This window comes from Quercus robur, chromosome 8, assembly GCF_932294415.1.
Source record: "Quercus robur chromosome 8, dhQueRobu3.1, whole genome shotgun sequence".
Taxonomy (NCBI): Eukaryota; Viridiplantae; Streptophyta; class Magnoliopsida; order Fagales; family Fagaceae; genus Quercus; species Quercus robur.
In genome coordinates this window covers 46,153,658-46,168,788 of record NC_065541.1, presented here as the reverse complement: position 1 = coordinate 46,168,788, position 15,131 = coordinate 46,153,658, and the positions used below count along the sequence as shown (strand labels likewise).

Here is a 15,131-nt window from a genome sequence, read left to right as displayed (position 1 = left end):
TTTTGTAAAAGTGCATAATGAAAAAGTGGAGTTTCAAAAAGCTGAGTGTTTGGTAAAAATTGTTAAAAAGTGCATAATGAAAAATCTGAGTGTTTGGCTAGCACTTATAAAAGTGGCTTTTTGAGGGGTAAATGACCAAAAAGGACAATGTATATATAAGAGAATTTATTTCATACTTTTTTTTTTATGTGAGATTGTTTCATACCTAAATCAATTACTTCATCATACTTAAATCAATTTTTCTCTTTCTAAAAAAATTATTTTTTTCTTACCAATATTAGCTAATAATAACCTACTACTTAAGATTTATTGTGAAAGTATTGTAAAAATATTGTGATAAAAATTGATACTAATTTTAATTTGAACATACTATTAAAATTATTTTTTTCTCTTTCTAAAAAAATTATTTTTTCTCACAAGTGTTAGCTAATAATAACCTACTACTTAATATTTATTGTGAAAATATTGTGATAATATTTCCTTCTTTTTCATTTTTTTTCTCCTCCACTCACTTACCGCATTTTCTTCTTTTTTTTCTTTTTTTTTTCCCTCTTTTTTTCCAGTCTACACACGTACCCCACTCTTGTCCTTTATTTCCTTCTTTCCTTTCTTTTTCTTTATCTCTTCTCCAAGGTTCCAGAACTCTCCAAGTTCCAGAACGTCCCAAAGAGTTCTCCATCTTCCTCTTTTTTTTTTTTTTTTTCTTAGCTCTTCGTCCTTTATTTCCTTCTTTCCTTTCTTTTTCCATATCTCTTCTCCAAGTTCCAAAACTCTCCAAGTTCCAAAACGTCCCAAAGAGTTCTCCATCTTCCTCTTTTTTTTTTTTCTTAGCTCTTCGTCTGCATGATTCTTTCCCTCTATCCCATCAAAACACACAAACTTAAAGGTCACACACACCACACCATTTGATTCTCATCAAACGAAGATAGAGGGGAAATCCAAAAGGGAGGAATGGGTCAGATCGGTGCTTGATCTCTGCCTTCACCGCTGCCTGTCTTCCTCTCCACCGTTGCTTGATCTCTTCCCCACTGCCAACGACATGCGGCTGAAATGGGTCAGCTCGGTTTTTTTTTTTTTGGTTATGATTTCATTCTTGGGTTCCTTTGTAAAATTGTGTAAAATTGGTTTGATTTTGTTGATTTTGTGTTTGGATTATCAAATGTTGAAATGGGTTGTGGTGGTAGATCGGTGATTGTTGGGTGGTGCTCTGTTTGTATTTGGTTGACCGGTGTTGGTCTGTAACAGAGGAGCGGAGAAGAGAAAAGGGCAAAGTTTATTGGTGATGGGTATTTCGGTATTTTCAATATTGCAACGGTAATAATACAAAACGCGCAGAGCGCGTTTTCATTTATGGACCCTCAGGGGTCCATAAGCCATTCCGCGTTTTCCCTCAGTTTTTTCTGAAAATTCAAAACGCAACTTTTTTATAAAAGTTGCGTTTTGAGCTTACCAAACGCAAAACTGGGTTGAGCTTTTTTGAAAAAGCGCTTTTTGGTCTTCAAATGCTGAACCAAACGGGCACTAAGTACTATATGATACAAGAATCAAAGCACCAGGACATTTACAAATACACCGTACCATTCTTTTTCTTTTCTTTTCCTTTTACGGGTCTATAGGTGTCTTTTTTTTCTTGCCGGCATTAGTTCTCCTGAGATGATGACAAACTAAGTACTATATGATAAAAAAATCAAAGCAGCAGGACATTTACAAATATACCACACCTTTCTTTTTTTTCAAAAGCATGTGAGTCTATGTCAGACCTCCAAGCATGCCTAGACTATTAGGCTTCTGTATATCATCAAGTCCAGTACTTTAAAGAATAATTGTGCAGAAACTTCACACCTATGGGAACAAATCTTAACACAACATAAAAATAATGTAAATGTTTTTTTGTACTCACATTTTATTTTATTTTATTTTTTATATTTTTATTTTATCACTTTTAGTTTCTAAATTAATTAACGCGTAACATTTAAGTCATTATCGTTACCCAATTAACCAAAAAAGTTGACGTGACTGATGACACATTAAAATAATAATTAAGAAAAAAGGTAAATTCCAAATAACTACCTGAGATTTGGAGAAATACCAAACACATCCAAGACAATTGAAAAACAACCATTTTAGTCCCAAAGATAAACACCGTTAGCATGCCGTTTGTTCACTCCACCCAAAACAAAAGCTACATAACTTTTTCTCCATTTTCAAGAATGAATGCTCAGATACCCCAAAGTTGCCCAAGCCGTTTGTTCATTACACAAAACAAAATTTGTACAGTTTTTTTTTTTCATTTCCAAGGCAACAAGTTCAGAAAATGTACCTCACACCATCAATTCCCGCCAGGCCAAAATCATCACATTTGAGTCCAACACGTTTTCATCATTCTTGCTCTTCCCAAGAGCAACAAAGGGCTCTTAATATAAACTAGAAGAAAGTAACCCAAGTCAATTGGTTCAATGGTTCTTTTGAGACTTCATCAGAGCTAGAATTTCAACTCTTACTTAAAAAAAAAATTTCGAGCTGAGCAAACAGAAAGAGGGCTTGTGTTCAAGTTTTAATTTGAAGAAAGGTACAAATTAGTTATTGATATCAAAATATAGCTAAACTTCTTGTGAACAGCTTACATACATGATGGACCTGGTGGGTCTTGGACAGCTTTTGCCTTTTTGGTTTCCTTTTCATGTCATGTATTAACTTAGACTGATGGTTATTAGTGTAAGTTTTTGTAAGTAATAGATGGTACAAATGCTGTGAATGTAACTAATGATATATATGACTTTGACAATGCTGTCAATGAATATTTATTATGAACTTAATGGGAATGCAAATGCAAATTTGAACTTACTTGTCTATACTTGTTACTTATTAATTTTGTGAGAACAGATTTTTTTTTTTTTTTTTTTTTTAATGTTTTCATCATAAGAATGTGAAAGTGGATTATCTTACGCATAACATTATTTAACCAATTGACATGGTTGTACAATCATGAATTATCTTATCTATATGTAAGAAGTGTTGTTGTTAAGGAAAATTCCTAGATCAAAGAAATTTCCCACATTAGGAGTGTTGATATATCCGGTAACAAAAATATTTCAAATATTAAAGGCTATGCAAATATCATGGGATTGATTGAAAAATCCTCTTCTCACACAAAGTCCACAGCTAATCAATTGCATAGATTACCACCATCAAGGAAATATAGTACACATGTTTACAACAACTTCATCAAAGGAAAACATATTTCCTTAAATCTCTCATATACATATGTAATCCCATGAAATAGAAGTCTGCTTTATGATTTATATAGAATTACAGACTCTTGTATATATTCAATTGATTCATTCACAAGTGATTTGCTGGACTATTTGCATTTTAATTGAGTTTGTTTGGAATGAAATTGCATTTATTTATTATCAAACAATGAGTCCCATAGCTGGACTAAAATGGACTAAAACTAGAAAGCATTTGCATTTGCAAAATGCATTAAGGCTGGCGGGAACAAATGAGTTTGGAGTACCTAAACATTCATTCTTGAAAATGGAGAAAAAGCTGTGCAACTTTTGTTTTGGGTGGAGTGAACTTTGTTTTGGGTGGAGTGAACAAACGGCATGCTAACGGTGTTCATCTTTAAGGACTAAAATGGTTGTTTTTTAATTGTCTTGGATGTGTTTGGTATTTCCCCAAACCTCAGGGTAGTTATCTAGAATTTGCCCCAAAAAAATCTATTTTGACATTAAAAAATACCACATCAACATTTAAATTAAAATTAAAATTTATTAATTTTAACTAAATAAAAAAAAATTACAAACATAATTAAAAACAAAAAAATCATATGAATGGAGATCTTAGATCCTTGAACAACAACAATAAGATTAGAAACCCATAAACTCATAAACCCCAAAAACTCATAAATTTCACATTCAAATTATCAAATTCCTATTCCAAATTCATCTTGATCATGAACACACAAGAACAACAAACCTAGAATATTCAATCCCAAGAACAAAAGAATAGAAACCCAAAATATTCCAAAATTTGTACACAAATTCTTCCACAAAAATCAATTCTACACAAACACCAACCAAGATCTGAATGGTTTTTTTTTTTTTTTTTAATGTTCTTATCAGGAGCAAATCTGGGTTTGGAGCAGATCCAATGGCACCATTTCTGGGTTTGGAGCAGATCTGGGTTTGGGTTAAAAAACTCTCAATACTTTTCTTTGCCGCTTCTTTCATTTCATTTGAACCAAAACTAAAAATGACTACTTCCATTTCTTCAACAAGCTTATTCTCTCCCTATGCTCTCGCTTGCCCAAAAACTCACAACCCTTAGCCTTGCAAGCCCTCCAATTCCAATTCTAAGAGAAAGCAATTGCTACGAAACCCTAACAAGTTCAAGACCCAATCCAATCACTTCAAGTCCCCATCGGAGCGGATTGTTCTCTCCCCTGGCAGCGAAGCCACCACCTACACTTGCCTCCCTCCCAAGGAAGATTTCTCAGTCCCTTCTCTCAATCTCTCCTCCGTAGTCAAGCTCGCCAACTCCGCCTTGCCAAAAATCCAAACTGAAATTCCTAATTTGATTAGCGAAGATGAATAAGCAAATCTGGGTTTAATATATATTATTGTTCTTGTTTAAGCACTCTTAATCTCAATTCATGTGATTTTCTTAAAAAATTTCTGTTTGTAATTTTTTTTTATTTAGTTAAAATTAATAAATTAATTTTTTTAATTTAAATGCTGATGTGGCATTTTTTAATGCCAAAATATATATATTTTTAATTATTATTTTAATGTGTCGTCAACCACGTCAGCTTTTTCAGTTAGTTGGGTGATGGTAAGGACTTCAATGTCATGCATTAATTGGTTTAGGGACTAAAAGTGGTAAAATGAAAATGTAGGGACCAAAATGGAAAAAAACCAAAATGTAGGGACTAAAAGTGCATTTACACCCATAAAAATTTGCAGTTTCTATCGCAGTTAACGCAATAAAAGTCTTAGCAAAGGTCAGATTTTCGAGATAGGAACAGCTGCTTCGCGTCCAAAATAGCAAAGATATAAATCTAAATCCTTTCTTCTTCGTTTACAGCATAAAATTTATTGGATATTTAGATAGCTTTACTACTGGCCAAAAATACCCACACAAAAATATTATAATTTCATATAAAATATAGATTTGACAAAATATGAGATTTATTAAGCTCTTACTTCAAATGTGTAGTCAATCTTTTTCTACTTGAACAAACTCAGAAGTCCTCCTTAAAAAATATGTATTGTTATACTCTAACTTAATTAACTTATATACATAGTTAGGGTTTCAACCTAATTTTCCAAAAACTCCCTTAATAATATTAATTATAAAAATTAACCCCACAAAAAGATTTACTTAAATACCCCTCTTTTTAAATCTTTTTTTTTTTTTTTTGGGTATTACAATAAGGAAATGAAAATCTAATATAGCTGATGTGTATTGAACCATAAAAAGCAAATTATCAAGCACCACCCAAGAAAAGCAACAAATTTATTCCTCTTTCCTTCAAAAGGTTCTAAGAAAAAAATGGTTACTAGTTGATTAGTATGACCTTCAATATATTAAAAAGCCTCCAGTGATTGCGAGTCTTGATCATTGACATCTGTCGAGGAATTGACAAAAAAAACAAAGATAAAAATGAAATTTAGTTCAGCATTTAAGACGACGGGAAAAAGAGAACAATAGCAATTTCTCTTTGATGAAAATGAATAACACTCTTACCATAAAACAAAGACCAAAATAAAAACATCACATTGAAGTTAATTATCATACATTGTAGCAAACATATTGAGAGTAACATTCCTACAGTCTAGAGAAGGGCAACCATAAAAAAATTTATAACAAACATGATCAAATGCCCAACTCAAATAAATTTAATATATATATATATATATATATATATTAATAGTTTTAAGACCATGAAAACTCAATCTCATTCATAATGAAATCTCAAAATTGAACTACGTTTTTTTTTCTTCCTAATAATGAGATGGGAATAAAAAAAAAAAGGAATAAGAATAATACAAATAGCTCAATTTATACCCTTTGGACCTAGGCTACCAATGTTCACCTCTCATCTGCTTTTAGTTTCGTTTGTAAGCTCTAGAGTCGTTATCTGTCTCTTGCACTCATTTGATTGAGTTCTGGTAGACGAACTTGAGCCATGACCAAAAGAACGGAAAAAACACTCAAGAAACTATCGAGTTGAAGGCCATACTGATCAATTTGTAAACAGAGAACAATTGAAAATTTATAGAAAAAAAAAATGAGAGGTGAGGAGGTTGCAATCTATCAGTGACTATAAGAATTCCATATAATAGCAGCATCTCAAGAGTTTGGGTTAATGGAGAGACACACGATAGATATGGAGATAAAGTAACACCTGATTTTAAAAAGAGACTCAATAAATGGCAATTAGTAAAACAAAAAATAAAAAAGAAAGAAAGAAAATAAATGATGACATGGGCTGATGTGAACTGGAGCATAGCAACAATAAATGCTACGCTTAAGCTTTTTATACAAGTTTAATAATTAATCAACACACACACATAAATGTATAAAAGCAAAGACCTCATATATTCCAAACGATGGGCTGATGTTTTATATTAGCCAAACAACTTAAATCTTTAATATGTCTTCTGCTATTGATGATAATTCTTTATCATCAGATAAAAGACTTTACTAGTTGAGTTATTTAAAACTCACATATGCCTTTATTACTTTAAATGATTTAGATAGATTCAATGGATAACTTTTCAGTTTTCTCTTTTTTGCATAAGAATTAAATTCAATGTAGAATTGCAAGAGTCATATTCAATGGATTGGGTAACATGATTGTTTGTATAATCAAACATAAATAACAACCTCCTTAAGAGCTATCATTCAAGAGCTAAGTTCAATCTAGAATTTTAAGAGTCAAATCCAATGGATTAGGTGATATGATTATTTGTCTCTATGCATTTGTCCAATCAAGCATAAATAGCAACTTCCTTCAAAATAAACTTTGATGGAACGATTTTTAAAGAACAAAGTAAGAGCAAGAGTTTTGATTCGAGATGATAATAGGCTACTCATTGTAGTATTTAGTTGCAAAGGAAGAGCAATTTGGATTCGGAGGAAGCAAAACGTACCAGTAGCAATTGTCTAGGCTATTGATTTTGGAATTGAGATAGTTGTAAGAAAAATCATTTTGGAGGGAGATAATTCATGGTTAGGAGCTATGATATAAGCAACAATTTTAAGAAAAATATTATGCATGGTTATGAAGATAATTTCATACTAAAAAAAATTTATAAAACATTTTAAAATAAATTTATACAGAATGGACATCGGCTAGTTAAATATTAAACTTGGAGTTCAATGATTTGGAATTTGAGAGCTAATAAGGAAAAATGCCCAGATAAATGGGGGAAAGAAATACAAGGGTTAGAATTAGAGAATTATCACTATCGTGCATTTTTGATGTGATGGTCACTCCACTAAGGACACATTTGATAAACTATAATAGTCACTGTAATGTAATAAATATTCCTATGGCATAACTGTTCGATTGTTTGGTTATCTTTTTATTACAATGAATAGTTATTCCTTATGAATAGATATTCTTCAAAATGAGGAATAATTATAATTTGTACCTTATCAAAAGTACTGAATATCTATTCCTTCACCTCATGTAATAACTTTTTAAAAAAATTTCCTAAAATGCCATTAGTTGCCACATCTTTAAAAGGAAAGAAAATAAATTTTCCTTCTTGTTAATTATTAGCTCTATTTTGAACATCCTAAAATAAGTGTATTTTAGGAAATTTGACTTAAAAATGATTTAATTACACCATCTTTTTAGACTTTACTAAATTGTGGATGCATATTCAGGATTCTATTCTTAAATGGTTACCAAACTAATAAATAATAATACTTATTACATTCCAACTTAATGTATTCCTTATAATACTTATTCTTATTCTCATGTAATAATCATTACAGTGTACCAAACGTGCCTTAAGTGCTTACGGAGAAGAGTAGGGTTCAAGTATAGAAAGAAAAAAAGGTTTTTTATTTTTTATTTATTTTTTCGTTTAAAAAGGGAAAGATTAGAAAGAAATTCTATACCATATTATTTTTTTAAAATCAAGGGGTTGTTTGGTACATAATTTTAAACACATGTTTTCAGTTTTTAAACAATATTATATGTATTTTCACACACTTTTCACCTACACATATTTCAAAAAAACTGAAAACTATTATTTAAACATACGTACTAAATGAGCCATAAATAATCCAATATAATATACTCCTATACCTTTTATATTTTAATAGATCTGGTGATTGTGACCCACCTTTACTTAGTAAGAAAAAGGAAAGGCAAAGGTGCCGCATTGCCTAGAGAAAGATTTTTTTTTTTTTTTTTAAGGGAAAGATTAAAAAGAAATTTTATACTTTATACCATATTTAAAAAAAAAAAATCAAATAATCCAATATAATATACTCCTATATTTTACAGAAGCCTCATCACACACGTTTTGCACTTGTAATGATACTCTTTTTTATTTTTTATTTTGAATTTAGTATCGTAATAATGTTTAACAATGAGATAAAGATAGTGTTTTAATTCTTAGAATCTTTGTGAGTTGGTGGCTATTATAAATGGAAAAAACTATTTGAAACAGAAACTCTTGATTTTTTTTTCCAACTCTCATGTAGATGCATTGGAATTCAAATAGGAGAAGTTATCTGTCTAAAAAAAAAAACTATAAAATAACTGTGAGTTATTGTGAGTATTTTTTTTTTATAAAATTTACAAAAGAGGTAAGATAATGTGGAATAATTTTTTTTTTTTTAAAAAAGACATGTGGAATAATGTTTAAAAGTAAGATATAGATACTTTTAGAGCATCTGCAGTGGCCCAAGATAAATGGTATATGTTGAGGAATTTACTATTCAAAGCAAAAAACAAGCCAACATCAAGTCTTGTATATGCCTTGTATCCTTAAAAAAAAAAAAGTAGAATTGTGCTAAGTACCATCACAAACAATTGTAGAAAAGAAGTAATATTTTTTTATTCAATCCTCTCTCCTCCCACTCTCTCTCACGTCTTAATCTCTGTCTCCCTCTCCCTGCTGGCTTTTATTTATATTTTGAAATATATTATTTTATTATGTAAATATATTACTTTAATGTATTGTATTGTAAAATAAAAGTTCGGATATTGAAAATATTGTAAAATGATATAATATAATTAATAAAGTAACTTTTTAAGATGGTAAAATAAAATAGAATAACATTTACTATTGTGGATGACCTTAACAAAAAGTGAAATCGAGATAATATCCTCGTTTTTCGAATATTTCTTTACGTGAACTTTAACGGTGTGTTTTTAAATTTAAAATTGTTTAATTAAAAAAATAGAGATATTTGAGAGAGGTTATGAATTTGTTCAAGGACATCCAATAGTAGCATAGATATGTCATGACGAGTAATTCTTAGGTATTCTTGGAGCATGAAGAATGGTGTTTCTTTCTCTTACATTTATGATGGAATCCGCTCATTAAATTCATGGTGAGTCTATCATAAATGTGAGAAGAAAGAACACCATTTCATTATACTTTGGGACCGCCTAAGAATTTTCCTATCGTGACAGTGAACAACCTTTACACTGTTGACGTCTTTACAGTTTACATGGGAATCTGCTACTGCTACCTCATCCTCATGCTCACAGTCACAGCTCACTCACCAGACCAAACCTTACGTTAACGGTTAACCTTCACAAATGGTAACGCCACTAATGGATTCTCTAATAATTCACCTCTTCTGGAACATAATATAATAGCTGCTATATTAAGCTGTACAGCCCATTCCTTTTTCACTCATACCGCCAAATACATTCACAGACACAGTTTCTGTTTTCAAAGATTAGCTTTTGTTGTGAACTTGGGCTGTAATGGCAGTCTCCTCCTACAAATCTCAAATCTTTTTCCCTTCTTTGAATTCCATTCCCAAGCTTAATGGTCCTCGAAATTGCTTCTTCACACACCCAACTCTTCACACAAATCAACTAATAAGACATACAACCACTCTGGTCTCTGCATTTCCCAGCACTGTTTCTGAGAGTTCAACCCAAAAAATATCATCTTTTAATGAGGTATGGATTTGGGGGTGTTTCATTTTGTGTTTATTTGTCATTTTGGCTTCTGGCTTCTACTGGTTTCTGATTTTTTTTTTTTGGTTGTTGCAGTTGATTGAAACATTGATAAGTCGTGTTGATTTGTCTGAGGCTGAGGCTGAGGCTTCCCTGGATTTTTTACTGAAAGATGCAAATGAGGCACTGATAAGTGCTTTTCTTGTTCTGCTGAGAGCCAAAGGAGAGACATATGAAGAGGTAAGAGTTCTCTTCTTTGGGGCTCTGTTGGACTGAGTTTTATCAATTGGCATTTTAAAATTATAGTATGCTGTACGACCCCTTGGAATTGATAGATAGGCTAGTAGAATTAATTGTCTATAAAAGTGAAATTTCATGAAATAATGATAATCAAGACATGCATTCTAGCTGCTTCTTAACACCAAAAAAATTATCTTAATAGATTTTTACTTGATAAATTCTGATTCCACCCCACCCAAGTTTTTTGCCTGAATGCCTTTTAAGGACTCAAGTCAATTCAAATTTTTGTCTATAAAAGTATGCTTAATGTTGAAACAAATGGAGGATAATGAGGGATTCAAGTGATAACCCAATGGTAGTTGGCATTCTTTGTAGTGTATCATGTCTGTGGTTTGAACCCCACCTCCTCCCTCCCACTATCTACCTATCTCAAAAAATGGAGGATAGTGAAAGTGAATATTTTTATGGGGTTTTAATGATTTTTCAAACAGATTGTGGGGTTGGCAAGGGCCATGCTCAAGCATAGTGTGAAGATAGAAGGGTTGGTTGATGCAGTCGACATCGTTGGAACTGGTGGTGATGGAGCAAACACGGTGAACATTTCCACTGGGGCTTCAATACTCGCTGCAGCTTGTGGTGCAAAAGTTGCGAAGGTTGGCACCCCTCTGCATTTACTTTTGATGCTTTGATCTTTATTGAGATATAAAGGAATGAAATGGTGATTGGTTAATTGGTTTGTGTTCAGCAAGGAAATAGGTCAAGTTCTTCCGCATGTGGAAGTGCTGATGTATTAGAGGCATTGGGAGTAGTTAATGACTTGGATCCGGAGGTTAGTGTAATTAATTTTATTTTTCAAAGTTGAATTGATGCTCGAATGATATTATGGCTAGTGAGTGACTATGCCTCAGAGCAGCTTCATTTGTGGTGAGAAGCACATTCTGACCACTAGGAGATTATAAATTGGCGGCACTAGACTTTATAGACAATTTATGAAATAAATATCAGGCTTGAAGTTATAGTGATAATTTTGCAATCAGAGGAGAATGCTATCTCTAATTGAAGCCCTATTCTTTATATATTATTTCCTTAAGAACGCAATACATCTATCAGAGAAAAAAAAAACTTATATGCTGGGGTTTATTATGTCAACATCTTCTCTTATATATATATAAAAAAAAAAAAAAAAAAAAAAAGAAAAAGACTTATATAATATGAAAAGAGTGCCAATATTGTGAACAAATGATTTTTGCCTATAATAATTCAATTCCTCATAATTTTTTTTTTTTTTTTTTTTAACTCAGGGGGTGAAGAGGTGTGTGAATGAGGGAGGAATTGGGTTTATGATGTCTCCAAGATATCACCCAGCAATGAAGATTGTCAGCCCTGTTAGAAAAAAGCTAAAAGTAAAAACTGTATTCAACATATTGGGTCCAATGTTGAATCCAGCAAGAGTGCCTTTTGCTGTTGTTGGTGTATACAAGGAAGACTTGGTAAGTATTTGCATCAAGAATAGCTGAAATATTAGTATTATCATCTACTCTCCTAAAACTATATTTCTTGATTATTTAATTTCATTTAACTTCCCCCCACCAAAAAATAAAAATCATTTTTTTTTTCATCAAGTTCCTGTAGCAATAAACTCAAGGTGGTAGCATGGCTGTTTGTATACACGGTCAATGATTCAAGCTTCACTGCTTTCACTGTATGATTCTCAGTTTTTTCTATGTTTATGAAACAGATTGCATTTTTCTTTAACAAGTTTCAAAATAATTTCAATGCACCTGAGATCACTTAAATGCCAACTTTGTGAACAACAGGAAGGCCTATGAGCACTTTTTTTATTTTACTTTTCTCATAGCAACAGGTTGTTGCTAAGGTCCATAGGATATTTGTCATTTTTTCTTTAACCACACCTGAAGTTTAAAATATTTGAAACTAATTACATAATGAAAGTGATAGAATATTACATTATTTCAAATGTAGTCACTCTTTTTCCAAGATGGTTTCAGTAGACATGAGGTTATGATTTAATAGATTCTTAATCAATAGAGTAATTGCTGGTAAGATTCGAAGGATTTTTATTTTGATTGGGCCTTGCCTGAATTGTTCATTAATGTATTATGTATAATTGACTGAAAACTCTTAAGTGTTTTGTACTTGCATATATGTGGTCGTGAGTTTTTCTCTCATTTTATGTTCTATTTGTTGTATAGGTCTTAAAAATGGCCAAAGCACTGCAGCTCTTTGGCATGGAAAGAGCATTAGTTGTTCACTCAGAGGGTTTAGATGAAATGAGTCCCCTAGGTAAGATACTCATTAAAATGAAAATAAAAAGGCTAAAGTACGCTTATTACAATTGTAGAATTTGAAATTTATCTCTCTCTATTTTTAAATTATGAGATAAACTATGATGAGGCAGCCTTCCGTCAAGATTGATCGGGCATAAACCATTTTTACATGCCTTGGTCATTTTTCTTATTGATCCAAACCATTTACATAGATTTACAAATAAAAAAACTGTATGTCTTTACATTTTGCATTAGTTATTAGTGCCAAATTATTATTATTACTATTATTTGTATTTGAATAGCATATAACATTGCTTATCTATGTCAAAAAAGAACATATTTTTTCAGTAAAAAAAAAAAAAAAAAGCATTAGGTTTATTTTTTATTCTTTTTATTTTTTGATAATGTAGGGAACCTTTCTAAAGAGGAGCCCTTTGCATAATTTATGTTGTCAATTTATGTCCTATCACATTTTGTCCTCAGTCTATTGCATAATTTAAAATTTTCTAGAACCCTATCAATACATGTACAAATGAAGATGCCCTATCAATCTTGATGAGGTGTGCCCTTTTATACCTTTTATAGTTTATCTGTTTAAGTATATTATTAAATCTCATCTTAGTCACAGATCAATGATTTGAATACAGGACCTGGATTAATCCTTGATGTCACTCCAAAAAACATTGAGAGATTCTCATTTGATCCAGGTGAGAATCTTCCTCCTAAATTTTTTTTTTCTTTTCATCTTTGATTAGTTTCTACGTAGTAATGGTTATGAACAATTTCTTTATACTCACTGATAAAGACATAATGTTTATTTGATAGTGGAGTTTGGCATTCCCCGCTGCACTTTAGATAGCTTGAGAGGTGGAGATCCAGAGTATAATGCAGAGGTTCTAAAGCGTGTGTTATCAGGACAAAAAGGGTCCGTTGCTGATGCACTTGTAAGCACTTTGGCAGTTTGGCTATCATTAAAATGTTAATGTCATAGGTTATTACTTATGATTGAGAAATCTAATGATCATCAAAATGTTTGAACAGATAATGAATGCAGCAGCAGCTTTGTTGGTTAGTGGCCATGTGAACACCTTGGGTGAAGGGGTAATTTTGGCTCGTGAAACACATGAATCAGGAAAAGCTCGGGAGACGCTTAATTTGTGGATAAATATCTCCAATGTAGGTTAAATAAAAAACTTCTAAAATTAATATAGCTTCAAATTGTGATTGACTTGTACACTTTGATCTCGTTTGTTTGGTGATTGCAGAAATCAAAAAACGAAGCAGCCCTTAAGCATGCCTGAGTCTCTAATATCAGTTAGTGACTTCTGAAGATTGACAGCCAAAAAATTGCACGGGAAATGTAAAAGTATTCAGACTTGAAGGTTTCAATGTAAATTATGTAATGGATGTTTTTTGTTCTCTTGTTGGAATGGATACTTTGAACAATGAAAAATTTCGCCTGCTTAAATTTTGAATAAAGCCTTGTTTAAAGCCAAATCTTGTAATCAATAGAGCTTTATGCTTCATGCCGATGCTTTTCAAGGATTTTTTTGCTCTTTGGGCAATTTTTGCTAACAATTTCTTTATGTGTCCCAATAGCAAACATATTAGTTAAGTAACATCTCAAGTCTCAAAAACTCAAGTTCCAAGAGGTGGCAAAGTTGATGTGAAAAGAAAAAAAAAAAAAAATCCACTTGGAACTCTAAGACTTAAGTTCCTTAAAGAAAACCATGAGAAAAAAATCTGACCCTAGCCTAAATCGATCATTTCTTCTTCTTTATGAACCTCTCTTCTGCTTTTTAGATCAAGCCCAAATTGGGCCTCCAAGGCCGAAGCTCACTCATTGAGCTTGAGCACAAACACTAGGCCGAAGCTTTCTCTCTTCTCTCTCGCTTTGTCTCATTCCCGATCTCTCTTGGTCAAAACCCCTTATCAAAACCCATGAACTTTCCCCTCTTTATATCTGATTCGGTACCCTATGGAACTCTAGGCGGCATGCAGGTAGTGGATTTATGAGGCGGAGGCTATGAGGTTCGTGGATCGAGGATGAGGTGGTGGCACTTGAATTTGTTTTTTGTTGGTTTTGCAGGTGAGATGTGGATGGGTTCGTGTTTATGTGAAAATTTGAGAACCTAAAGGTGTATTTTTGGTGAATTGTGTTCTATGCATGTTGTGTTCTATCAATTTTGTTCATTGAAAGTGAAAGCTCGATAATCTAAATTACTAGAGCTTGTTTAGACCTCCAATTTTAATTACGGCTTGATTAATGTTAAGCTCAACACATTTAATGCAAAATATACATGATGAGCAAATTAATTAATCAAAGCATTAAACAATAGTATGGATGAACAAATAGATGCAGTGCTAAAAGGTAAAGGGCAGTAGGGAAAAGAGACTTAAATCCAATATAACACAATGATGTGTTATCGAAGAGGAAA

At 32.0% G+C, this 15,131-nt stretch overlaps 1 protein-coding gene across 1 annotated transcript; it reads left to right on the top strand.

The window, feature by feature from the left end:
- The first annotated feature begins 9,670 nt into the window (after positions 1 to 9,670).
- On the top strand, positions 9,671 to 14,197 carry LOC126696217 (anthranilate phosphoribosyltransferase, chloroplastic-like). The gene is made up of 10 exons (XM_050392990.1): positions 9,671 to 10,168; positions 10,262 to 10,405; positions 10,897 to 11,058; positions 11,151 to 11,234; positions 11,707 to 11,895; positions 12,619 to 12,709; positions 13,341 to 13,400; positions 13,519 to 13,637; positions 13,735 to 13,869; positions 13,959 to 14,197. Exons 1-10 carry the CDS (start codon positions 9,968 to 9,970, stop codon positions 13,992 to 13,994), a joined length of 1,221 nt encoding a protein of 406 aa, XP_050248947.1. The 5' UTR covers positions 9,671 to 9,967; the 3' UTR covers positions 13,995 to 14,197.
- The last annotated feature ends 934 nt before the right edge of the window (positions 14,198 to 15,131 follow it).

Excerpts from the sequence above, each read along its gene's own strand:
- LOC126696217 (XM_050392990.1), top strand. The coding sequence starts at position 9,968 with ATGGCAGTCTCCTCCTACAAATCTCAAATCTTTTTCCCTTCTTTGAAT. Across the intron at positions 12,710-13,340 it reads AGATGAAATGAGTCCCCTAG|GACCTGGATTAATCCTTGAT; the intron begins GTAAGATACTCA and ends ATTTGAATACAG. Across the intron at positions 13,401-13,518 it reads GAGATTCTCATTTGATCCAG|TGGAGTTTGGCATTCCCCGC; the intron begins GTGAGAATCTTC and ends TTTATTTGATAG.